The sequence below is a fragment of the Uloborus diversus genome, chromosome 6, assembly GCF_026930045.1.
Source record: "Uloborus diversus isolate 005 chromosome 6, Udiv.v.3.1, whole genome shotgun sequence".
Classification (NCBI taxonomy): domain Eukaryota; kingdom Metazoa; phylum Arthropoda; class Arachnida; order Araneae; family Uloboridae; genus Uloborus; species Uloborus diversus.
In genome coordinates, this window is record NC_072736.1 from 161,416,235 (window position 1) to 161,435,132 (window position 18,898).

Below are 18,898 nucleotides of genomic sequence, written 5' to 3' on the forward strand. Positions count from 1 at the left end.
AACTTTAATGATTGCTGACTAGTCTGCTGCAGTTGCCACACCGTGGGTAAAAGGTGCTGTGGATTTTAGCTCTTTGCCTAATATTTATAAATACTACTCCAGCCCTCAACACATTTCAGGTTTGACATTCGGTTGTGTTATGTGGCAGTACGTGGTTTGCAAGTTTATTTTCGCTTTTGGCTTGTTTGTGGTTCAACAGGCACAAAATTAAATCGTAAATTTCATAAATTCGGTGGGCTGTAAACGTAGCACACATTTTTATTGTTTCGTAAGTCGAAATAAACAATAAGTTCACTATTTTTTTCAAACAATCATGCTTTTCACATAATAATTCTACTGTTGTGATGCATTTATTACTGTATAAGATAATTGTTTACGTCAGGTTAATAGCATGAATTGATTTATTTCTGTGTATCTGGCGTTTTTGCTTATCATAGAAAGCGTTAAATTAGCCGTAGATTATTAATAATAAAGCTATGGCTCATCAACCAACAAACAGTGCTTTACGAGCTTTATCCCTTGAATTTAAAAGTTTGCAAGAGGAACCCGTAGAAGGTTTTAGGGTCAAATTAGTAAACGAAGACAATATGATGGAATGGGAAGTTGCTCTCTTCGGCCCACCAGAAACCCTTTACGAAGGTGGTTATTTTAAAGTAAGTTTTTAGAGAAAGCTATCGTAGAACTCTTTAAAGTTTAAAATAATTACTTCCTTTATTTATCTCTAGTTTATCGAGCCATTGTGTTGCATTTTTATACAAATTTTTAGAAATTGTAATTTAGTTTATAGATTGTAATTTTGGAAAGTTAGTCAAATTTTCAAATCTCGTTGAAAATCTGCAAAAATTTAAAAGCCAGATATTTTTATAAACTAATTTTATTTTTTGAACCCTTAGGCTCATGTCAAATTTCCTCCTGATTATCCATATTCTCCTCCATCTATTCGATTTTTAACAAAGGTTTTTCATCCAAATGTTTATGAGGTAAGCTTGAATTTTACATCCTGACATTTAATGAATATTTTACAGGTCTGCTATTCATATCTGGTGAAAATACATCCACATTTTAGACACAAACCTTACGATTGAGCCATTAATAAATACTTTTTTGCTGAAATGTGAATGATAATAAAAGTACATTAAAATGCAAAATTGCAGTTATGGTTTCTTGTAACCCCAAAATGTGCATTTCTTTTATTTTCTTTTATAACTTGGTCCTAAAAACCTTAATTTTGCATCGCTTTAGACCCTGTTAAATACTTAAAATGCCTAAAATGTCTTTGGGGGGGGGGGGGGGGCTCAGCTACAATGGATTTTCTCGAGATTCAGTATGATCTTGTTTTTTTTTTTAATTTACTACTATTTGTTAATTTTTTACACCTTAGGTAAGCATTATTAATCACCTGGACCATTATAAAAATAGTGTTATAAGGAAATAGTTATTTTATAATTATCTGCAATATTTGTTCTGTACAAAAGAAATGAAAGAATGTCTATTTTTATTTATTAATTTTTTTTTAACTCTAAGGTAGCCAGCCGTAAAATGCAGGTATTGGTGGATGTTCTATTAATCAACAAGTTTTTGGGTGACTACCTATATAATGACACTCAAGACAGTATGGCTAATTAACTTTTTATTTAAACTCTTGAAAAAAGTTTTTTGCTGTATTATTTTTTGAAGGATTCAAGTAGAGGAAGTGGTGATGCTATAAGCAGGGTGTGAAAAATCTGCACCAATTTTCAATGTCTGGTGCAAAAAGCCCAAATATGCAATTTTTGCACCGAAATTGATTTTGTTATTGGGTGATTGGGCGATTCCACAGTATTTGTAGCCTGGTGTGCTTATTATTATTATTTTTTTCATAAAAACCAATGGTATTACAGGGCTCGAAATTTACAGTGGTCTGCTGGTCCAGGACCAGTGAAATATGACTCGGACCACCAAGAAATAATTATCACTGGTCCATCGGACCACCGGCCCTTGCCATCGCAATCGGGACGATTCAATCCTCACGATGAAGAAAATTTGTTTCTTCCCCTTTCTGCGCATGCGTCAGGCAAGGAGTTATCTAGCAAAGGAGAATGATAAGGGGAGGTGAAATAAACACACAATGGGAAAGAGAAACTGAGTCACACTGACCAGTGTGCTTTCTGTGGTGTGACAGCAGGTGTGGGGCGTAGCTCTTTATCTACAGACTCTCTCGATGATTTAATGCGGATAAATTTGGATACTGTAGACATCGAGTTATTTAATCCAATACCAGCAGTGACATTATGTCTAGAAAGTGGACAAAGAAGAAAAATGTGCTTCTGCTGTCCAATAGCTTGCTTCCTTGCATTTTGTTAAAATTTTGTGTTTAGTACCTCATTCAATTTGATTTTCATAATTTTTTTTAATGAGATTCTCTATTTATGATGATGTAAAAATGTTTTAACTCATCTCGGAATAAATTTTTGAATTAAATGATGCTTAGATTATATTTTTCAATTAGAATATGCAAAAATATAGGTATATATTTTTTGTAATTTTAAATTATTTTCAGTTTTTAATTGGGACGTGTAAACGGACCAGTGAAAGTTTGCTCGGACCAGTCAAATATTTTAGTTACTGGTCCCATGGACCAGTGACTACACTTTTCTTATTTCTACCCCTGGTATTATATGGTGGCTGATATTCTTTAAAAAAATTGCTTCCCTAAAGTTTGAAAATTGATAAAATAAAAGTATTTTCAGCTAATTTGCAGAATTCCATGATTTCCAGTGTTCAGATTCACAGAATTCTGCAAAAGACTTGTAACCTTTTTTGGTTTTTGAGTAATCACATATGTTTATGCAAAATTTGAATTTTCACATTTTGAAACATTTTGTTCATACCACACTCTCAAGCATGATGAGTTTAGCTATAGATGAGTTAAATAACCTTAACAGAGAGGAGGGGGGGGGGGACAGCTCCACTCCTCTCTTTAAGTGAATCTTGTTTTTGCCCATACTTTCAGTTGTATTTAGTTATAACATTACACATTATAGAAGTAATATTTATTAATATATGAAAGGCACAAAAATTGATTTATATGATTTTTTTAATAAAAATTTTAAAAGACAAACACTGCACCTGATTGTAAATAGCAGTTTCATCATTATGAAATGCTATTAAAATATTCATTTTCGCTAAATGCTTTAGTTCTATGTTGATCCATTTATTTTATGAATAAATTGATTTATTTATGTTCTTTGTTTATTTTTTTTATTTACATATTTTTATTTCAGGAAAAAAAAAATTCCATTCCCCTTTGAATATGACATCAAACTCATTAATGTTAAAAAGTCAAGCTCTTTTAATGTGTCATTTATTTTATTATTTATTTATGTATTTTTGAATAACTCATTATTGACTAATCTGTAATCATTTACTAGCCATATTATAAAATAAAAAATCAATCTGATCTTAGTTTTGGACTTCAGTAACTAAGATCATATGGGTTTTAGATTTTAAGGAATTAGATAGAAGGTTTTTCACCTTCTTGTGTGTTTAAAGTTATTAAACTTGATCACTTGATCTACTTTAAAACTTTAAAGTAGTTCCTGATCATAAAATAAAAAGTCACGAGTGCTGTGCCATTTGCAAAAACTTCATTCTAAAATATTAAAGCATTTTATCATTCTACCTATGTATAGGCTGAAATTCACTCTTGTTATTAACAAAATTTCTAGCCTTGTACTTAAAAAAGATCATGTATTGACCCCTGATCCCATCTTCAGCATTGAATTCAGGATATTTAGTATCTGAAGCAGCCAAATCAGATGTTCTGTTCATTTAAATGTATGGCAGCAAAAAAAAAATATTATATTTTGTAAAATGAACATTCAATGTTTTTTTTAAATTACTTTAGAAATTTATTTACCTTTAACTTTATTTTATTTCGTATAGAATGGGGATTTATGTATATCCATACTGCATCCACCTATAGATGATCCCCAGAGTGGTGAACTTCCATGTGAGCGCTGGAATCCAACTCAAAATGTTAGGTATGTTTATGTGCAATAGAGTTAATATTACATAATGCCAACAATCAGGGGCGGATACAGGGAAAGCTGATGGGGGTCATGACCCCTCCCCCTAAACCGTTAACTCTATTATCCATCCATCATCATTGTATGTGATCATAATTTAATAATTTCATCAGGGTTGTTTGGTTTTAATCACGTTGGTTTAAACAAAGTGTTTTATTTTTTTAACCATGTGATTTTTTTCAAAAATTGTTGTTTTTTTTTTTTTTTTTTCAAAAATTTCATTGTTTTCCTAAAAATGTTTTCATAAATTTTACATATTATTGCTAAGAGAAAAATCTAATTAATGCAAAGTAACTGGCAAAGCTTTAGAGATTAATTACAGATTTAATAAATTTAGAAACTTATATATTTTAAGGTAATGCATGTTTTCTAAATAGTTTTTTTTTTTTTAAATCTATGTAGCTGTCCTATTAGGTACATAAATATAGGGCAGACCAACTAAATTTTTCTAAAATTACATGGAAAAAAATCCAAGTAGCTCTTTTCTAATTTTAATTATCATTATTTTTCAGTCTTTTGCATTTCAAAATAGTCCAAAAAGCATACTTAAATCAAAACTTTATAAACTACTTAATTTGCTTGATTACTTGAGATTTACTGAAATAGATTATGTACCATATTGGAGGGATGCATAGTGCAAAAATATTTTAACACTAGAATATTCAAATAATAAGAGAAAAAAAAATAACTAAAGAAGTCCAACACTTAGAGTAGGCATAAAATTGCGCTTATACTTGCACACTTTTTGCATCCTCGATAGATGATGCAGTATGAGCAAGAAAAGAAAATTTATATTATTATGAAAACAGAAAATATTTGTGCAACTATGTGCTCTTATAAAAGAAATTTAATGGCAAAATTTTCACCTTTCAAAAAACTTTTTTATACCAATATAATAAAAAAAGTTTCATGTATGAATGGTGAAAGAATCAACAAACATTTTTATGATTCTTCATTATTAAAATATGTTAAAAGAGTATATTCATTTAAGTTTGTACTGAGGCTTTTAATTAAAATGATTTTTTTTTTTTTTTCTTTGATAAAAAAAATTGTATTCCTAAATGCATTAAACTAGGAGAAATAATGTCTACAATGGAAAACATAATGATTTTCTTAAAACTTACTTGTCCTGTTTCTATAATTGTTGTCACTGATACATTAGGTAAATAAATTACATGATTTGTAATTTTTTTAAACATCTTTAAACAAAATATGCATTGATCTTTTAATTTTTTAACCGACTTCAAAAAGGAGGTGGTTATCAATTTATACCGTATGTATGTTTTGTTCCCCCCACTCACAGCATCTCACATAGTGCACCGATTTTGATAATGTTTTTTTTTTTAATGGATAGGGGATGGCTCAACTTAGTTCTCATTACTTTGACCATATTTGTTCTTTAGAAAAAAGTAATGGGCAAAAAACAGTAAATTTCATGCAGTTTCCCTATTAAAGGATTAAATATAAAACCCATTGTTACAAAAGTTTGGTGCCATACAACAGTATTATTAGTAATTGTAATGATAATTTTGAATGAGAAGGCTTCTCTGAAGCTAGCATCAAGTTTCTTTAGTGTCATTGTGCTATAGTGGGGTTAAGCCTAACCTGGAAGCGAGGTAAATACAGTGATTAGGATCTGCTTAGCCTTCACAATGCTACCAGGTTAAGTTTGCCTCAACTATAGTGGTATTTTTATTGTTATCATCTATGCCAATAACAGATGATCAGGACTAAGTAAGGAGATACAGGATTGCATCACAAGCAACTTGTGTGCTGTGAAATGTAAACTAGTTTAATAAAACGTAATATTTAAATGTTTATAATTAAATTAACACAAATGAATTCCAGAGAGGAACAAAGATAAATTTTTAGTTCCAATCGCTTAAAGTTTAAGGCATGTTTATATTTTTTTTAGTATGGAGCATTTTTATGAAAAAAATAAGGAGAAGTTTCGTGATGGTAACTTTTTACTATTTCTGAAATACATTCACACTAAAAAGAATGAAATAAAAAAAAATTAAAAAAAAAAATTGAACCGACTTCAAAATTGCTCTAAAAAGTGAAAATTAATTTTATTCTTTAAACACCATCGATAATACTTTTAAACATAATTTTTGAAGTTGGCACAAAAACGACAGATAAAATCATTCACAGCCATAACTCAACTACATCTATAAAATTAACCAGGCCCAGTTTCTTCACTACCACATACATTATGCATTGATGACAGCATATTTGAGTAATGATATAAATATTTCAGTCTTAACTTTGGATGATTTTCTGAAAACAATCTGAACAAAGCATGGTTACACTGGATTTTACTTTTTGTTTTTTTGCGCCAACTTCAAAAATTATGTTTAAAAGTATTATCGATAATAGTTAAAGATTTTCAAACAATATTCTCTTAGAGAAATCTCCAAGCATGAGGAAATGAAATTACAAACTTTTACTCTTAATTATTTATTAATTACAAAGAAATCCAAACATAAACATTAAATATTCCTTAACAATTAACTCATAAAATCTTCATGATTTTTCTGAAATAAAATTGTTTTTCCTTTTACAAATAGTAATAAAAACCGAATAAACCTGGTTTAAACCAAAAAAACTTTTTTTAGGTTTTTTTTCTTCAAAAAACCGATTTTTATACCAACTCCGAATTTCAGACAAGATGAATGGATGTAAAATATTATATAAATATATTATTTTGCATTGTGTTTAAATACTTTATGAATAAAGTGTGTTTTCCGTAATCTTTTTGATTATTATTTGTTTTAAGTAAATATTTGAAAAATTGCTTCCTTTCATTGCTTCTGATATCAATTTGACAACTTTGTGCTGTACCAGCGCCTCATTCCTCGTCAATGTGATACTTTTTATTGACACCCAAACAGCATCAGAAGTTTTTCGTTCCCAAAACTCCATACTTTTCAACATGACCTCCCCTTAAATGCTAGTTTGTATTCACCACTGCCAACAATTGCACTTACCTAAAATCTGCATTCTGTCGAAAACATTTAACAGTGAAATTTGGAGTTACAATAGAATCTCGATTATAGGGATCAAATTTTGTAGCTTTTAATATTATATGTTCACATAGGTCATTTTAAACTATGATAGCGAGAACGCAACTCTAAGTGCAGTATAGTTGGGGCAACCCTAACGTGGATGCGTTGTGAAGGCTACTCATATCCTAATCACAGCATTTCAAAGTTGCCAGGTTAGGTTTTCCCCTATTGTAAATACAGTCGACGCTCGATATAACGACCATCTCCGTCCTAGAGAAAAAGGTCTTTATAACGAGTGGTCGTTATAAGAGGTATAATTAAAAAATATATACATGGTCATCATGCATGCCCCGCTGTTCCGAAAAAAAATGGTACTTTTTCAAACATTCCAGTTAAATGCCCAAATTATTTTTATCATAGGATTTTTTTAGAAAAATTATGACAGAATATTAAACAAATTTTAAATTAGAAAATATAGGGAGGAAAATGTTACACACTTGCAAATCTGCCACTGCTACTACTACCACAACATTTTCTGAAGATAAAACCAGACAGATGTTTGCCGTTTTGACAGAAGTGATTTTTGCAAAACATTATTTTCTGTTTCAGATATAGGTGATAAATTGTGTTTTTCTTGCTTTTCAAAGAAGCATTTAAAAGTCCCTCGAGAACCCCAAATTTTAAAAACCACTAGATTCAAACGCCAAACTACCAACACATCTGTCAACTCCCTTTTCTTAGGAATCTGGAAATTTCTCGATTTTTCCTCCCATTATTTTTTCTGTGCTAGCAGTGGTGAATGGTAATCCCTCCACCCCTCTCAAAGTTCGATTTGACACTGAAAACTTCAGGCAGATGTCCGTAAACAATAATCAAAGTCATTTCAAGCTACAAATTTGTTTATTGGAAAGAACACCAGAAATAGCGTCCGCTGAATTCGGTCGCTGTATTGGATTAGACGATACAAAAAGGTCGTTATAATGAAAGCAAATTAACATAGAGTTCATAGGAACAAAGTTGGGACTTTTACCACTGGTCGTTATAATGGGACGGTCTTTATAATGTGTGGTCGTTATAATGAGCGTCGACTGTATTCACGTTTTATTTTGATCCATTAATGATAAAGTCTAAGCATGATCCATGTTGAATTCAAGTGCTACTCGTGTTTGAACCAGAAGACTGAACCAATTCTTTGTTAAGAAATATTCCCAATCTGATTGAAATTTTCACATGGCGCACAAAAACAGGTTTGGGTGAATTTGCCAAGTTGGCAGTTTCAAACATTGGCATTCTCACTCATGTGGCCAAAAGCTATGTATTAGGTGGCAAATTTTTGTGGATACAGTGAAACCTGTGTAAGTTGACCACTCGTGGTGCACTACTTTAGTGGTCAACTTAGACAGGTGGTCAACTTCACAGGTTTTACTGTATTAAAAACTTAAAAATCAGAAACCATGTAAAGTGTACGAGAGCATTGAAAAAATATATCACCTTATGTTTTCCAGTAGCACTAATGCAGCAAAACTTTTTTTAGTAAGCTTTAAAGCTATTGAGTTTGAAATTTTTTTTAATGTGGATTCTACTACATTAGTTATTATTTTTTTTAATGTCACTTTTTGTTTCTTTGTTATTTTAGATCAGTGGTATTCAATCTGATCCTTACTTCTCGCTAATAAAGATTGATTTGAAGCTTTAATAGTGTGGTGTAAAAGGATTTGTTTAACTCTAAAATTTTTAACTAAACTGGAGAGAAATCAAGACTTATTATTTTATGATAGTAAATAAGTTAATGCTTTCACTCAGTCTTAAATAGTGCTTGAAAATACTTATTTTGTCCTTGAATGCTCCATGAAAAAAATTCAGTTCTGTGTATAATATCTTAATATATAAAAATCTGTGCAGACGTTTGTCACCATAAGGCTTTTAAACGGCTGGACCGATTTTGATCAAATTTTTTGTGTGTAATTAAGTTGTGGCAAGCATGGTTTCGAAGCGCGATGGATCGAATCAGAAACATTTTTGTCAATTAATTAATTAATTTAAACATTGGATGGCTATATCTCCCAAATGATTCATATTTATTTTAACCTATTGTTGAGCGAGAACTGAAATAAATATTTAACCCGTTGCCAAAGGACAATTAGAAAGCCAGCACTGCTTTTTGTAATGAAATTTCCTACTGTGTTATGTCAATTGAGAATAGATAAAACGTAGAGAGAGAGTGAAGCCTCCATTTCTTGAAAGCAACGATTTTAGATCCCGTGACATATTTTAAAGTAAAGTACTGGAAGAAATTGGGTTTCTTTTACTAGGTTCACGCAAAACGCGTATTTTTTGTCGTAGTTAAACCATGTGATCAGATTGGTGCTTTAGGTTTTCCTAACCGAATGATTGGATAGTACCGTATCTAGCAACATTTGTTTCTTGGCTCAAATCCGTCTGAATTTTGGCACCAATGGCAAGGATACTTTAATGACTATCAAACTAATCAGTACATTATTAAAAGAAAAGATGGTGGAATTTAAAGACGAAACTAATTTTATTTTTGTCCAGATAAATTACAACAGGGTAGTTCTGTACACAAAAGATCAGTGCAGTGGAAGATTTTTATCTTTGGTGGAAAGAAAAATTTGGCAATACAGGGTCCATTATGAAAGTAATGAGCATTTACTGGCAAAATTTGTTTATTGATCGTAATTTGTACAAATGTTCAATATTCTTCAAAATACATTCCTCCTGCATCAATACACTTGCGGAGACGTGTTAGCCACGCCTGAAAGGCACCCTGAAACTCCTTGAAGGGAATGCCTCTCAGGAACGTTGTAACATGGTGTTGGATGTTTTCCACGGTTTCCCAATGTTTTCCTTTCATCTTTCTCTTGAGTCGCGAAAACAAAAAGAAGTCACATGGAGCTAAGTCGGGACTGTAAGGGGGTGAGGGATCACCGGGGTGTTGCTCCGGGCCGGGAAATTGGTAATGATGAAGGCTTTGTGACTTGAAATGCAATCGTCCTTGAAGGCTTCTTGCAACATCTGGAATGTTTCGGTTGCATTTTTTCCAAGCCTCACGCAAAACTTTACGGCGTTTCGTTGTTTAAGCGAACGCTCCATCGTGTCATGTTACAAAAGTTGAAAACACACTTCAAGCGGAGGCACGTATCTCCTCTCTCACTGCTCGAACTCAACTGACGACCGGATGCATTGAAAGGGCATGTCCCCCACCACATTTTCCAGCCAGTTTTACCGTGCTGCCATCTATCGTCGCGTCACAATAACATTATGCTCATTACTTTCATAATGGACCCTGTATATGAAGATCATTCAAGTATGCAACAAAAGATGGTAAGTGAGAAAAATGCTCAGCAAGGGAGCGGGATTTAAAAGTTTTCGTTCAAAAGATCGGACCGCTAATCGTTTGGAGTTGGCTTTGCTCACTGATCGACTGGATTACAGTAACGTGGTGACTTGGCCACTTTGGCCATAAGCAATAGAGTTGCGGGATTATTTGTTTACATTTTGAAGCAACTGATAATGTAATTTATTGTATTTTTTGTTTATTTGGCGAGATATTTTAAATTGCAAAGAATTGTTTTTGGTTTTTAAAGAGTGTTTAGTCATTTTAGTTGAGGAATGTGTTTATTTTACATCAGGAGGCTGGGAGGAGGGGGGTGAGTGATTTTCGCCCATTCAGTTAACTGTTTTTACATTTATCATTTTCTAAACGATATCCTTTCGATTGTTTTATTCTTTTTCATGTGGGGGACGTTGCAGCGGGATTAACCGTTTGTTCTAGATGGGTAGTTAGATTTCTACACTTAATATCTGAGGACGATTTTTATCCTTTGAGTATGGCTGAAGGAACACATCATACAATCTATGAAGATCTTTCAAGTACGCGAGAAAAAATAGTTAATAAAACAACTGCTCAGTGGGCTTTAGGTAAATCAAGTTGTAATAAATATACGCATTCTGTCACCAAGCAGCTTAAAACATTTTTTTTTACTTATTTTTTTTCAACAAAACGGTTCAAACACTTGATAGTTTATTGAAGTTTTCAATTTACAAAGCTTGAACAGAACAACCTCTGTCGGGTCCTCTAGTGTTTAATAAATGATTAAAATAATTGTTAGGATACAGCCATCTTATACTATCCTGAATCGCTCCAATGTACATAATCTTTTTGGGAAAAGATACCATTGAAAATCTCTTTAATCTAATTGATAGTGTTAGGTAGAGGTACTTTGTAATAGGACAAGAACTGATGTTTTTAAAATAAAGAAAGAAGTTATTGATAAAAAGTCTGAATGGATGGTTGCACTGCAAAATAATGGACGTAGTCAATTTAACAACTTTGAAAATGGGTAAACACCAGAGTTTCCAACTTTGGGGAAACAATTTGAGGAACACTGAGGATTTTGAGAAGCATTTTGAAAGTTTGCGGAGCAGCTTGGTATTTTGAATAAAATTCAATGAAAAAACTAAAACCACTTATCTAAAATTATTTTTGAGCACTAGCATAAAAATAATAAACAGTTTTAAACACTAAGTCATGCTTGAAAACGCTCGGCCAGAAAATGCGGAGCAAGATAACTTTTTGTGGAGTTTCGCTATTTCTACGATGGAACGCCGCAGATCCGGAGCAGTCGGCAACACCGTTAAAACACCTTAAAGATTCGTAAGGTGTTTTTTTTTTAATCTTTTCTTTCACTATATTCTTTTAAAATATCTGCCTTTTAAATATTTTGAACATCCTCCAGACATGAATGATGCATGTTCTGGGTAGATTGGATTGTCAACAGTTTTGCTTGTCACAAAAATAAAGTTCCAAAAAAAGCCAAAATTAGTTATTTCTGAAATTGGGCAAGTTACAGATTTCAGGCCACGAACTGTGATGTTAAGGATTAAAAAATGTATTTTAAGTATACATTGTAATTAAATTCATGACTTACAATTATAAAATTTTCTGTGTGATTGTTATGTGATTAAAAGTTTTTGAATTTAAATTTTCTTTTAACGTTACTTCTTTTATAGGACAATATTATTAAGTGTGATATCATTGTTAAATGAGCCTAATACTTTTTCACCTGCCAATGTGGATGCTTCTGTTATGTATCGCCGGTGGAAAGATTCTAAAGGAAAAGACATGGAGTATGAAAACATCATAAGGTATTTTTCCATTAAAATTTAAAGAAAAAACTTTACACTAAGTTTCTTTATGTCTACAAATCAAGTATTATGAATTTCATTTAGCTCAGGTTTTAACATGTGTATTAAAAAAATCTAAACTTGAAAGAAAAAAGAAAAAGATGTTGTGGTATCAGAAATATGTTGATGTGCTGAATGTTGTGTGGTCATTGCATCTTGTTGTGAATCTCAAGTCATTTTTAGGTATTGTTTGTTTCAGCTTGTATCTAACTTTTGATCACCAAAAGAAAAAGTTATTTTTAAAAATTACTAGAAAAAAAAAGAAAATGCATTTAACTGTTGATCAAATGATGAAATTTTCACGTTTTTTTTTTTTCTTTAGTCAGAGAGAAATCTCTTTTACATTTTTTTGAACTAAATTAAACTAGAAAAATGTTATCAGATTGTTCTTTAATAATTTTAATGATTGTTGTGATCAGAATAAAATAACACTATACTAATCTAAAGTTTATTAGCTGAGTAGTTGTTATTTGATGAAATATTATTTTTAGGTTGTTAATTTTGACTATGAGAAAGAACAAGCACAGTCAGGCCCCAATTTAACGGACCTCTATTTAACAAATTTCGCGATTTACCGAATTTTTCTCCCCCCCCCCCCCCCCCCCCCCCCCCGACTGAAATGCATGGAAAACCCTCTATTTACCGAATAATAAACCCCAAAATAACAAACTATTTTAGCAACCGAAAAAAATTTTATTTTGTTAATTTGAGCTAGGAAATACTGGATTGTTTTCCAAATGTTACACCCCTATTGTCCGAAGCAGAAAAAGACTTTTCTTGGAATCAGCGATTTTTGACGGCCGAGGGGGGAACCAACAAATAGCGATTCTGATACAGAAAGCGATAGTGAAACTCCCATTGACACTTATTTTTTCAAATGTTTTACGTGGCCTAGAAACTGCGAAACCATATCTCATGCAACAGGCTGCAAAAGACACAGTATTTTCTTCTCTCCATAAAGTTGAAAGGGAACTATTTCGAGTCAAGTATCAGGGAAATTGTCAAACATCTATTACTCGGTAATTTAAAATTTCAAATTAACTAGTGTGTAATGAGTTGTGGAATGCTGAATAAAAAGTGTACACTTTAATTATGGATATTTCTGCACAGTTGCTTATTAGCGGTTTTAGGTAGGGTAAGTGCTTTTTTTTCACACACCGATATTACAAATAACCCCGATTTAACATATAAAAGTTTCGGCCCCGGTGAATTCATTAAATCGGGGTTCGACTGTATAATTTTAAAAAGTGAAGTTTTAAAAGAAAAATCAAATTTAGCTACAAATTAAATAAAGGAAAATGAAGGAGTTTTGCATTAGAACAGCATTGGAAGTTTTATATTGTTATGTTAGTTTAATTAACTGTGTACTCTGAAATAGAATTAATAAATGCCTCTTTGCTCTCTTAATTAGTAAGATGGAAATTCTAATCAATATTTCAATAGCTTCCAAGGCAATAGATTTTAATCTGCGAACTTCTTAAGAAGAAATGTTTATTTCCTCTACAATCTCAAACTAAACCTTTTCTTGTTATACAAGAAAATTTGGGAGGGTAGAGGCTGCTGTTGAAACTACACAGGGGTCTGTCGAGGTTTTCTCACCAGGTCCTATTTTTGTGAATTTTCAAATTTTTTTGTGAAAAATTAAATTTTTTTGTAAAATTTCAAAATGTAAACTAAGTTATCTATCAATAGAGATTAGATTTCTGGTTTGTGTACTCATTTATTAAAAAATAAATCTATTAAAGGTACCAGTTTAACTAGTTAGAATTTTGTGAAGGGCCCTTTTTAACTAATTAGATTTTTGTGAAGGGCCCTTAAAATTACTTACATTTCCTCTGGCCAGACCCCTGCTACATTTCAAAATGTATCCTCATCCTGCTTTATGCAGGTGCATTTGCCATGTTGTCAAGCAACTTAGCCAAACCAGGCCCATTATTAGCGGGGGGGGGGGGGGAGTCTGGTGGGACTGCCTGGCTTTGAAAAACCAACGCATTTCTGTACATGTGGACATTGTTTTCCAATATAATATGCACGGAGCACAAACTCTTTGCCTCACCAACCCCCTTCCTGGGAAATTTTAAAATGAGGGTCCTGAAAGAAACACCTCTCAAAAGAATCAATAAAACATAGTGTAAATTTCTTTAAGAACTTAGTTCTCTTATGCAGTTTTCCTTGGCTTTGTAGTGAGGCTTCTAGAAATACTGTCGGCCCCGCTTAATCGAATATCGTCGGTTCCAAGAAATATTATTCGATTAAGCGGGGTATTTGATTCAGCGGAAAAATGTTCTTTACCTTTCTAAATTGACAACATTTGTCTCAAAACGTAATAATTGTAAATGAATAGCTATATAAAGGAAATAACTAGTGTTATTTGTGAAATTTATTTAAATAAACTAAGTAAACAACAAATTAGTTTACTAATTTCTTCATATATTGTAATACGTATGAAAATTATAAAAAAGTAACTTTCAACTTCAGTTATGAAATATTTGTTTTGGCACGTTGTTTCAGTACAATATTCTTTGAAAACAATTCTGTAATAGTGGATTGCTTGCTCCAAGGTCTTTTGGGAATACTTTTCCCAAGTCCTTTTTCCCTTCTCATCTGCCCTGTTTTACATTTAATATTTTTCAATATATTTTCGTCCGAAATGGATATATTTCTTTGTGTTACTTAATTTAATTATCGACTGCGCTGTTTGTTTTTTGTAATGGTAACGACAAAATAAATTAGATAGAATGGAGGAAATGTTTTGATGAAAAATAGAAGCTTTTTTAAGCCCGTTGAAAGCAAAAAGTATTGTTTTATATTTTTACGTCAACAATTGTTCTTGCTTAACTTATTTCTAATTTATTTAAAAATATTTTAACAAAAACATTTGCGAAAGCTAATAAATATTCGATTATCTGGGGGAAATATTCGATTAAGAGGGAATCTGTAACATTGCTCCTATAGGGAAATATTCGGCTGCAGGAGGTTTTATCGGTATAAGCGGGGTATTCATTTAACCGTTACCCAATTAAACGGGGCTGACAGTACTTCCAATCAGGGTTTAAATTGAGTTCAAACGATCTTTAGCAAAATAGCTAAAATTGAAATAAAAGCTTTAGCAAAATGCTAAAATGTCTTTCTAAATGCTTCGATTTGTTTCATCTACTCTGCAGTTGAAAACTAAACTCAAAGTTCAGCCATGACATTTTTAAAGGAATGAATATGCAGTAGCTATGTTTATTTTTAACTTGTGGCACCCGCATGACTTTGCCCGTAATAGAAAATTAGAAGGTCTTTTGGTTCGCCTGTATATTTACAAATAATGGATGGTGAATTTCTGGCCAATTGGCTTGCCCATGTTACGGTTCCACGTCATGATAACTTGGTAATTTACGCGTCCAGCTTATGATAATTTTGCTCGGGAAACTGTCTTAAAATTGGAATAGAAAACGATCAAAATTGAATTTTTGAAGAATCGCTTTGAGGTGCACACCCCCATGCAGGGCCGGATTCGGAAGTGGGGAGGCCCCAGGGCAACGAAGGAGTGGAGGCCCCTAATCAGGGTTTGAAAAGATCACCATATTTTCGAAAATATCTGATACTTTGGTATATATCCGAATATTTTGATATATATGTATATATCTGATATTTTTGACCCGTGAAAGTTAGGATATTTTGTAAAAAATTTATTGTGGAGGCCCCCCGGGGCAGGCCCCGCTTGCCCTCCCCTAAATCCGGCCCTGCCCCCATGCTACAAACTAATTTTGTGCCGAATTTCATGAAAATCAGCCGAACAATCTAGGAGCTATGCGCGTCACAGAGATCCTGACGGAGAGAGATCCGGACAGAGAGACTTTCAGCTTTATTATTAGTAAAGATTTAAAATTTAAAAAAAAAAATAGGATTTCACTTATATTATTGAAAAAACACAAGTTTTACTTTTTAAATTTCACTCCCCCTATTACATGCAGTACTGGGGGGACAAAATGCTCACTAAGACTAAGTGTTGTTGAACTTAATAGTAATTTTAACATCCCAGCTAAGATTTTTAATAAAGTTAAGATCGGATTGTGAATTGTTTATTTATTAAGTTTTTTACTTGAGGGGCAAAAATGCGAAAATGACTTGCTTCATTTTCATATTTTTAACCCCTGACACACAAAGGAAGTTAGTTATAAGTTTGGCGTGTCTGTGTATCTGTCTGTGGCACTCTAGCGCCTAAACAGATGGACCGATTTAAAAAAAAAAAAATTCCAAAAGAGAGTTGATCGACAGTGGTCTTAGCTAGGTTGCGTATTCGGATGACATTCATTAACAAAGATATTAATTAAAAACCTAAACGGTTTTTTGCGCTTTTTGCAGTAAAACATTTTTAAATTTAGTACCAAAATACAGAGGGTTTTTTTTCTGCATCTGATAAAATATGTTTGGAACTTCCATGTTAGAATTTGAATTATAATGCTTTTTAAAGCAGATTTTAAATACGGCTAAGCCTTTAGTCACACGATTGGTAAACGAATTCATTGTTGGGCGACAAGGAAATTAAAAGCAATGATTTAAAATTTTAATCTGTTGCCAGTTTCTATTTGTTAACAAATAAAATACTTGCTATTGTTTTTAATAGTATAAGGCTTTTAAAAGGATTTTCAGTTTTTCCTCTTAATTCCACATTTGCGACTCAGTCGGAGATTTTTAAAATTTTTAATTTTTCTTATAGTTATTATTTTCTTATTTTTCAAGCACTGCCACTGTAGCAGAAATCCTGCTTCCAATTCAAGAAAAATATGAAACCATATGACATGTTCATTTTTTTACATTAAATTTTATTTATTTTTTTATGTTTTTTGAGTTTTTTGTTTTGTTCAAACATCTCAATCATATGAGTTTAAATTCTTGGTTTTCTTTGATTTATGAATTTTTGTTTGATTGCCATGACATTAGTGTAAGATTACATTAGTGTGCTTAGGCATTTTGACATTAGCGTACTTAGTACTTAAACATAATTCCATAAATATGTATTCATCTGTATGATACATTTTCTCTAGAGGTTTCTTCTTTTATCCGTAGAAAACAAGTACTGGCTACCCGAAGCGAAGCCGAGAAAGATAATGTTACAGTACCCACAACATTAGAAGAATATTGTATCAAACACAAGGTGAAGCCAAAAGAGCGTGAAACAGACATGACGGATTTCTATGATGATGATTACGGTGATGATATGGAAGATGATGATGCAGAGGCAGATGATATCCATGATGATAATGAAGACTCTGGGAATGGGGAACTGTGATTAGCTCTAACAATGCCAAGGATTTTTATGTGAATTGGGTGCGATGTTTCTTTTGAATCACTTTTGTAATGACATTTACTTACATATTCCCAATTCATACTGAAAAAAATTTGTTGGGGAGTTATTTATATTACAATTTTATACTGGAAATATTTGTTCAGTTTCAGAGAAGTATTATAAATTATTTACGTAGATGGCCGGTACTGTAAAAACATTGCTCAATAATACTTTCATTCATAAAGTTTCACGTATTTATTGCTATTTATTGTCTCATGTAAGCATCATAAGCGAACTTTTACTTCATGAAGCATTTTTTATTTCACTTTGAAAGTCATTCCTACACAAAGTAAGTGCTTTGGGTGGTTGTATTTAAAATTTTGTTCATATAGATTTTGTGTTTGTACTATTTTATTGATTGAAATAAATTTATGAGTCATTATGTCATCGTATTAAATATTTTTAAAAAATCGGTAGGGGAACATGGGGCAAAGTGAAATGGTGAAATATTTTCTCTGCTTTTAGCTCCACCTATTTGGTATTATTTTCACTATATAGTACCATATGTACTCTTTCCAGTCAGGAAAAAAATACTGCCAAAGATTAAAGCATTTGGTAAAACAGGCAGTTTTAAAAAACTGATACTCATTATGTAATATTTTGTTGTAAATTAAAAAATATTTTTGTTACTATAAAATGATAAAGTTCTTGTTATTAACATTTTAAATATTAATTGAGACCTCCTGATATTCAATGCAGTATTAATTTAGTTAGTATTAAGCTTATTTGTATTTTAAATAAATTGTACAATTAGTCAAATACATATGGGGCAAAGTGAAATAGTTAGTTTCATTGACTTTTTAATCATTAAATCACTTAGGTTTTCGATTATTAATTAATTCATTCACCATTCCTTCATTTAATAATTCACTTATTAATTCATTCGTTCACTTATTTTCTTATTCATCATTCTTCTACTCACTCATTTATTTTTCTTCATATATTAATTGATTTAATTATTTGTTTATTGCCCATTTTCTTTTCATTCATTCATTCAACCTTTTATTTGCTGATTCTTTTGACCAAAAATACGTTTTATAATCGAATAGGAAATATTTCATTTGAAAAATATTTTATTTTTCACTTCGCCCCGTTAAAAAAAGGGAAAATTTCCACCTTTTTTTTTGAAAACTCAAATTTACTGCCAAAAAAAATATTGTTTCAACGCAAGTTTTACTATGAAATACAATCTTCTTTCTTTATGTACTGTAATTTTCAAAACAAATTTCCGATTTGTCCATTTTGAAAAAACTCAGACATCTTAACCATTTCACTTTGCC

General features: G+C 31.8%; 1 protein-coding gene across 1 annotated transcript; it reads left to right on the forward strand.

Annotated features, from left to right (window-relative positions):
- The first annotated feature begins 164 nt into the window (after positions 1-164).
- LOC129223959 (ubiquitin-conjugating enzyme E2 R2-like) lies at positions 165-17,993 on the forward strand. The gene is made up of 5 exons (XM_054858343.1): positions 165-653; positions 894-980; positions 3,925-4,022; positions 12,107-12,241; positions 17,339-17,993. The coding sequence occupies exons 1-5, from the start codon at positions 477-479 to the stop codon at positions 17,559-17,561; spliced, it is 720 nt and encodes a 239-aa protein (XP_054714318.1). The 5' UTR covers positions 165-476; the 3' UTR covers positions 17,562-17,993.
- The last annotated feature ends 905 nt before the right edge of the window (positions 17,994-18,898 follow it).